The sequence below is a fragment of the Callorhinus ursinus genome, unplaced genomic scaffold (assembly GCF_003265705.2).
Source record: "Callorhinus ursinus isolate GAN/ISIS: 27379988/994484 unplaced genomic scaffold, GSC_fseal_2.0 scaffold24, whole genome shotgun sequence".
NCBI classification, from domain to species: Eukaryota; Metazoa; Chordata; class Mammalia; order Carnivora; family Otariidae; genus Callorhinus; species Callorhinus ursinus.
The window spans coordinates 17,724,222-17,733,095 of NW_027397086.1; the positions used below are offsets into that span (position 1 = coordinate 17,724,222).

The 8,874-nt window shown below is 41.6% G+C and overlaps 1 protein-coding gene across 2 annotated transcripts in view; it reads right to left on the reverse strand.

Annotated features, from left to right (window-relative positions):
- Positions 1 to 8,635, reverse strand: part of HSDL2 (hydroxysteroid dehydrogenase like 2) — a 63,095-nt gene extending 54,460 nt beyond the window's left edge. For both annotated transcript variants that reach the window (XM_025888353.2, XM_073876536.1), the window contains exon 1: positions 8,449 to 8,635. In XM_025888353.2, coding sequence (XP_025744138.1) covers positions 8,449 to 8,465 — 17 coding nt within the window. In that variant the 5' untranslated portion in view covers positions 8,466 to 8,635. The remainder of the gene's footprint in view (positions 1 to 8,448) is intronic.
- Between the last annotated feature and the right edge of the window lie 239 nt (positions 8,636 to 8,874).

Genomic DNA, 8,874 nt, shown 5'->3' on the forward strand with positions numbered 1-8,874 from the left:
AGGGTCCTGGGGGCCCCCGCATCGGGCTCCCTGCTCAGTCGGGAGCCTGCTTCTCCCTCTCCCTCTGCCTGTCGCTCCCTGTGCTTGTGCTGTCAAATAAATAAAATCTTTAAAAAAAAAAAAAGAACAAACTTTGTATCCTGAATATTTGTCAAACTCTTATTAAATCTAAGACTTTAGTTATACATTATTTTGGTTTTCTATATAATCATATCAACTGCAAACAATGACAACATTGTTTCTTTGACTTCAATCCACAGATTTTTTTTTCCTTCTCATGCCTTACTTATTAAAAGAAGAAATGTTCCCAGATGGGAGATCTGAAGTGCAAGAAGACATAAAAACCAAAAATACGATCCCAAAACCAGACAAACACCCCATCAAAAAGGAGAACTACAGACTAATATCCCTGATGAACATGGATGCAAAAATTCTCACCAAAATACTAGCCAATAGGATCCAACAGTACATTAAAAGGCTTATTGACCACAACCAAGTGGGATTTATTCCTGGGCTGCAAGGTTGGTTCCACATCCGCAAATCAATGTGATACAACACATTAATAAAAGAAAGAGCAAGAACCATATGATCCTCTCAATAGATGCAGAAAAAGCATTTAACAAAGTACAGCATCCTTTTTTTTTAAGATTTTATTTATTTATTTATTTAATTGACAGAGAGAGAGAGAGAGACGGCGTGAGAGGGAACACAAGCAGGGGGAGTGGGAGAGGGAGAAGCAGGCTTCCTGCTGAGCAGGAAGCCCAATGCGGGGCTCAATCCCAGGACCCCAAGATCATGACCTGAGCCAAAGGCAGTTGCTTAACCAAATGAGCCACCCAGGCACCCCTTCAGCATCCTTTCTTGATTAAAACTCTTCACAGTGTAGGGATAGGGGGTACATACCTCAATATCATAAAAGCCATCTATGAAAAACCCACAGCAAATATCATACTCAATGGGGAAAAACTGAGAGCTTTTCCCCTAAGGTCAGGAACACAGCAGGGATGTCCACTATCACCACTGCTATTCAACACAGTACTAGAAGTCCTAGCCTCAGCAGTCAGACAACAAAAAGAAATCAAATGCGTCCAAATTGGCAAAGAAGTGAAACTCACTTTTTGCAGATGATATGATACTTTATGTGGAAAACCCAAAAGACTCCACCCCAAAACTGCTAGAATTCATACAGGAATTCAGAAAAGTGACAGGATATAAAATCAATACACAGAAATCAGTTGCATTCCTACACACTAACAACAAGACAGAAGAAAGAGAAATTAAGGAGTTGACTCCATTTACAATTGCATCCAAAAGCATAAGATACCTAGGAATAAATCTAACCAAAGAGGCAAAGGATCTGCACGCAGAAAACTATAGAATACTCATGAAAGAAACTGAGGAAGACAAAGACATGGAAAAACGTTCCATGCTCATGGATTGGAAGAACAAATATTGTGAAAATGTCTATGCTACCTAGAGTAATCTACACCTTTAATGCAATCCCTATCAAAATACCATCAACTTTTTTCAAAGAAATGGAACAAATAATCCTAAAATTTGTATGGAACCAGAAAAGACCCCAAATAGCCAGAGGAATGTTGAAAAAGAAAAGCACAGCTGGTGGCATCACAATTCCAGACTTCAAGCTCTATTACAAAGTAATCACCAAGACAGTATATGGTACTGGCACAAAAACAGACACATAGATCAATGGAACAGAATACAGAGCCCAGAAATGGACCCTCAACTCTATGGTCAACTAATCTTCGACAAAGCAGGAAAGAATGTCCAGTGGAAAAAAGACAGTCATTTCAACAAATGGAGTTGGGAAAATTGGACAGCCACATGCAGAAGAATGAAACGACCATTTCCTTACACCACACACACAAAAAGACTCAAAATGGATGAAAGACCTAAATGTGAGATAGGAATCCATCAAAATCCTTGAGGAGAAAGCAGGCAGCAATCTCTTCCACCTCAGCCGCAGCAACTTTTTCCTAGAAACATCGCCAAAGGCAAGGGAAGCAAGGGCAAAATGAACTATTGGGACTTCATTAAGATAAAAAGCTTTTGCACAACAAAGGAAACAGTCAACAAAACCAAAAGAAAACTGACAGAATGGGAGAAGATATTTGCAAATGACATATCAGATAAAGGGCTAGTCTCCAAAAGCTACAAAGAACTTATCAAACTCAACACCCAAAGAACAAATAATCCAATCAAGAAATGAGGGGAAAAAAAAAAAAGAAGACATCGAAATGGACAACAGACACATGAGAAAGTGCTCAACATCACTGGGCATCATGGAAATCCAAATCAAAACCTCAATGAGATACCACCTCACACCAGTCAGAATGGCTAAAATTAAAAACTCAGGAAAGGACAGATGTTGGTGAGGATGCGGAGAAAGGGGAATCCTCCTACACTGTTGGTGGGAATGCAAGCTGGTGCAGCCACTCTGGAAAACAGTATGGAGGTTCCTCAAAATGTTGAAAATAGAGCTACCCTATGACCAGGCAATTGCACTATTGGGTATTTACCCCAAAGATACAAATACAGGGGCGCCTGGGTGGCTCAGTTGGTTAAGCCGCTGCCTTCAGCTCAGGCCATGATCCCAGGGTCCTGGGATCGAGCCCCACGTCGGGCCCCCTGCTCATGCAGGAAGCCCGCTTCTCCCTCTGCCTGCCGCTCCCCCTGCTCGTGCTCTCTCCCTCTCTCTCTCTCCCTCTGGATCTCGCTCTCTCTGTGTGTCAAATAAATAAGTAAAATCTTTAAAAAAAAAAAAAAGATACAAATACAGTGATCTGAAGGGGCACCTGCATCCCAATGTTTATAGCAGCACTGTCCACAATAGCCAAACTATGGAAAGAGCCCAGATGTCCACTGACAGATGAATGGATAAAGAAGATGTGGTATATATATATACAATGGAATATTATGCAGCCATCAAAACAAATGAACTCTTGCCATTTGCAATGATGTGGATGGAACTAGAGGGTATTATGCTAAGCGAAATAAGTCAACCAGAGAAAGACAAATATCATATGATCTCACTGATCTGAGGAATTTGAGAAACAAGCAGAGGATATTAGGGGAAGGGAGGGAAAAATGAAACAAGAGGAAACCAGAGAGAAAGATAAACCATAAGAAACTCTTAATATCAGGAAACAAACTGAGGGTTGCTGGAGTGGAGGGGGGTGGGAGGGATGGGGTGGCTGGGTGATGGACATTGGGGACGGTATGTGCTATGGTGAGCACTGTGAATTGTGTAAGACTGATGAATCACAGACCTGTACCCCTGAAACAAATAATATATTATATGTTAATTAATAAAAACCCACAAAAATACTAAAACAAAACAAAAAAATGGAAACAAAAAAAGTACTGGTAAATTAAGTACAGAAATCTACAAATTTATAATAATAATTAGTAATAATACAATATTTGCACAAAGAATTAAAATATATTGTTAGAATAACATAAATTAAAAACAGAGTGATTAGAGTTTTAACTTTTCTAGGTCCTTGCATTGTTTGAGGGAATGGTGAAATTTTATTTACTTTAGACATTGTAAGCTATTTACACGTTAAAATTTCTGCATTAATGTGACAAACAGAAATCCCAGACCTTGGGATGCCCAGGTGGCTCAGTTGGTTAAGCATCCAAGTCTTGATTTCGACTCAGGTCATGATCTCAGGGTTGTGAGATTGAGGGCTCCACACTCAGTGGGAAGTCTACTGGAGGATGCTCTCTCCTCTGTTTGCCCCTCTTCCCACTTGTGCACACACTCTCTCTCTCTCTCTCCCTAAAATACATAAATAAATCTTGGGACGCCTGGGTAGCTCATCGGTTGGGCGTCTGCCTTTGGCTCGGGTCACAGTCCCAAGGTCATGGGATGGAGTCCCAGCATCGGGGTGCTTTAGGGGGGGGGGGGGGGGACCTGCTTCTCCCTCTGCCTGCAGCTCCCCTGCTTGTGCTCATGCTCGCTCTCTCACTGACAAATAAATAAAATCTTTAAAAATATATATATATAAATAAATCTTTAAAAAAATTTTTTTAAAGAAATCCAAGACCTTAACAGTTCTGGGAGACGAGGATGGGCTCTGGACAAGAAAAAGGACAAAAGTACCAAGAGCCAGGTTAGGGGATATGAAAAAAAACCCAGTAACATGCTCTTGCCCAAGGCAAAGGGGAAAGTAAAGATCTTCATCTGTTCTTCTGTTCGGGAAGCAGACAAGAGGAAGGTACATACTATAAAAATGTAACAGTATTCAAATTATTGCACAAATACCACTACCAATAATAAATCTACTAAATTCAAGTTTTCTTGAACATTTCTGTCTTTAGACCAAATCCCTCTAAAGACATACAAATTACTACGTTAAAAATTTTTTTAATTGGAGCGCCTGGGTGGCTCAGTCGGCTGAGCACCTGACTCGATTTCGGCTCAGGTCATGATCTCAGGGTCCTGAGATCAAGCACCATATTGGGCTCAGTAAGGAGTTGGCTTGTTTCTCTCCCTCTGCTCCTCCTCTCTCAATCTCAAGTAAATAAAATCTTTTCTCTTAAAGATTTTGTTTAGGGGAGGGGGGTGGGGGGATGAGTTAGCCTGGTGATGGGTATTAAGGAGGGCACGTTCTGCATGGAGCATTGGGTGTTATGCACAAACAATGAATCATGGAACACTACATCAAGAACTAATGATGTAATGTATGGTGATTAACATAATAAAAAAATTAAAAAAAGATTTTGTTTATTTATTTTGAGAGAGAGAGCGTGCGCACAAGCAGGAGGAACTGCAGAGGGAGAGGGAGAAGCAGGCTTCCCGCTGAGCAGGGAGCCCCATGCGGGGCTCAATCCCAGTACCCCAGGATCATGACCTGAGCCGAAGACAGACACTTAACCGACTGGGCCACCCAGGTGCCCTGTTTTCTTGTTTCTTTTTTAAGATTTTATTAAATAAAATCTTGTTACAAATTATTTGAATTATTTATTTTTCTCTGTATATTTGAGATACACCGGATACATAGTTAAGTTCCTTTGTTAATGTTTGCATTCCATTTTAGTTTATCTCTTTTCTCTCATCTTTAGTGAAGGATATTGTAAAACATGTACATGATTTAAAAGTTACAACCTTATAAATATGTACGAAGAAGTCCAATCTCTTACCTGTAGGTAACCAGCTTCAATTATTTCTGGCTTATCCTTCTTGTAGTTTTTTTTTCCCCAAAATACACAAATATACACACATATATGTACAAAAACACATCATGTGTATGTGTGTGTAATTTTCCTTTCTTCACAGACATTAAAGTGATTTTTTGAATGTAAGTATTGAGATGAAAATGTCTCAACTATTTCTTTAAAAGTCTCGTCCCTTTGCCTTTGGTGTAGTTGGATTGATTCCCAGTAGGATAAAGGACATTTTTCTCCTCACAAAGAGTTTCAGGCATTGGCAAAAAGAAAGGCAAAGACAGTTTCTCCTCTTAACCTGAAGCCCTGGACTGTCCTACTAAGGAACGCCCTCCAGCTCAAAAGCCTTAGAGCCATAGGAAGCAAGCAAGTAAGAAAGAGTCCAAATTTGTCAGTACCATTGGTGGACAGCTAAAACTTGCTAATGTAGAGTTAATCTACACTACAATTTACCAAACTTCTCTGGTACCTCAAAATCAGAATAAGTGTGATGAAGTATTTGTTTTTAAAAAGAAAAGCAAGGGGCGCCTGGGTGGCTCAGTCGTTAAGAGTCTGCCTTTGGTTCAGGTCATGATCCCAGTGTCCTGGGATCGAGCCCCAAATTGGGCTCCCTGCTCCGTGGGGAGCTTGCTTCTCTCCCACTCCCCCTGCTTGTGTTCCCTCTCTTGCTGTGTCTCTGTCAAATCAATAAATAAAACCTTAAAAAAAAAATAAAGAAAAGAAAAGCAATCACTTTTTTAAAAAAAACTGTACAAGTTACTCTGAAGTTCATTTGGAAAAATAAAAATCCAAGAATAACCAGGAAAATTCTGAAAAAAATTCCAATGAGGCAGAAACTAGCCTTCCCAGATATTTAAACATTTTATAAAACTAGAGCGATTAAAATAGTTCACTAGTGGTGCATGAATGGACAGACTAAAGTAAAAGAAAATCCAGAAACAGACCCCTATCATACAAGATTTCAGTTGTATGATAGAGGTGGAATTCTAACAGAAAGAAAGATTAACTAGTCAATCAACAGTACTGGTACAACTGTACACTCAGCCATCTGAACCAAAATGAAGAGGGCTTCCTAACTCACTTCCTATGCCAAAATAGTAAGCAAAATAGTATTTCACCTGAGGTGGATGAAAAATCTGAGTAAAAGCAAAATAAAAGTAATAAAAATAATAAAAATACTAGAAGAATACTTATCAATTCAAAAGAAAATCCTATTTTTAGATGGCCCTATAGGTTTGTCACAAAACCACAAAAGCCTAAGACTAACTCTGACATGGGGCACCTGGGTGGCTCAGTCGGTTAAACTGGCTGCCTTCAGCTCAGGTCAGGATCCCATGGGTCCTGGGATCGAGGCCCACGTTAGGCTCCCTACTCAGGGAGCCTTCTTCTCCCTCTCCCTCTGCTGCTCCCCCTGCTTGTGTTCTCTCTCTCTCTGGCGCTCTCTCTCTCAAATAAATAAATCTTTAAAAAAAAAAAAAAAGACTAACTCTGACTCAATAAAAACATGTTTCTGCATGATAAATAGTATAGTCAAAATCAAGACCATGAAAAAAGAATCCTGTAAGCCAGGCAAAGAAAAAGATACACAGATGGCTTTAAACCAGAATTTCTCAATCTGCACAACTGACATTTTGGACAAAATAATTCTTTACTGTAAGGGATTACGCTGTGCATTGCAGGACATTTACCAACATTCCTGGGCTTGAAAGATGCACATACCCCCATGCATACACAATTATGACAACCAAAAATGTCCCCAGATATTGCCAAATGTCCTATAAGGGTCAAAACTGCTCCTTGATGTGGGCTTTAAACATTTAAAAAGATCCCCATCCTCACTCGTGACGCAAAATTTAACGGTAATGAAGTACCATTTTTTTCAATTAGGTTTTTATTATCAAAACAAATATTTTTATTACCAAACATTTTGTTGTTTACCAACGTGTTAGATTGGAAATCTCTCATTCAATCTTTTGGGAGTGCAACTTATTTTGGAGCGCCAAGGATATTTGCCATCGAAGTAGAGTGCATATACTTTTTCATCCAGGAACTTCGCCTCCAAGAATGTGTCACAAAGACACACTCAAATATGTGCAAACAGTGGATACAAGTTTAATCACTGCAGCAATTACGCAGTAATAAAAAACTAGAAATGATCTGGTATCCAATGATAGGGGACTGGTTAGACAAATAATGGTACATCAATAGAATACCATGTAACCACTAAAAGAAAATATCTGCATATACATATCTAAAATGTATGCGAGTCCCAAGACATATTATGTAAAAATAAAAAGGGAGTGTGCTACTATTTTAAAAAGTGCTACTATTTTAAAAAGTGTGTCTGTGTGTGTTTAGGGTGGTGTACAAACGTTTATAAACGCACGGACTATCTCTGGAAACATACGAGAGAGTAACTGGGAAACTGAATGTTGGGGGATGGGGAAACTCACTTTTTACCTTACACCCTTTTGGACTTTAAGTTTTTTCGCCGCGTGCCTGTATGTTTCAAGCAAATTACAAAACAGACAAGTCACTCCGCTCAAGACATTTACACCAGAAACAAAGTAGAATGGTGGTTGCCAGGGGCCAAAGGGAAAGGAGGAGAGGGAGGAGTTAATGGGTACAGAGTTTCTTTTGCAAGTTGAAAAAGTTCTGGAGAATGGTTGCAGACAATGTGAATATACTGTACACTTAAAAATGGTTAAGATGGTAGATGCTGCTATGTGTATTTTACCAGTATTTTTCAAAAATTTTTAAGTGAACCGCCCCCGAGAACCCGAGAAAAAGATATTTAAGATAGTTTAAGATAGTTTAATTTGTTACTAATTTGAAAGTCACTTTTTAAACACCCCGTCATTATTTCAGAAGTGTGAGTTCGGAAAACGTGAAGAACCATTAGCGGTACAGTGACCTTTCACCTAGAACTTACAAAACCTTCAGCAAAACAACGCAAAAACACAAGATAGGGTCCGCCCCGCGATGGCGGGGTAACCCACTCTGGATCCTTTACTTGTGGGAGAGATTTGCACGTGGCTGCCACCCTGAGAGACACAACTCTGGGGTACTTTCACGCGTCACCGCGGATTCCAGGAACACTGCGGCCAGCGTGAACCAGCACTCCCGAGCTCGCTCTCCCACCGCCAGGGCCGCGACCCCCGAGCCATCCACTCTGGCCCCACCTAGCCGCGCACTGAGCCCGGCCGAGTCCTCCCCTTCTCCCCTCCCCACCCCGCGACGCCCCCATGCCCTTACCCGGTGTTGGGTAACATGACTTTCTTAGAGCAGAGGCGGCGGCAACAGCAGCGGGAGCGAGCATACAGTGAGAGGCGGGGCTTGTCGCCTCATTTAGCCCTGTCCCTCGAGCCCCAGCCCCCACTCCCCACCCCCAGGCCTGCCGGGAATGGGTGGCGGAGGTAGCGGCAGATCTCTGAGTGCGCCTGCGCACGCAGTGGGCCTCCTGGCGCTCGGCGCTAGTTTCCACCTCTCCCCGGCCTGGCCCCAGGAAACCAGCTCTCTGCGCAAGCGCTGGGAAAGAAAGGCAATTCCACCCCACCCTCTCGCGGGGCTCTGCGGTAACAATCGGTCTCCCGCCGGCGTCCGGCGTAGTGGGCGAGTCTGCCCCTACGTACGTACGCTGCTCCCTGCTTCGTTACTCCGCCGGTGGGTGGCCGTTTGAGT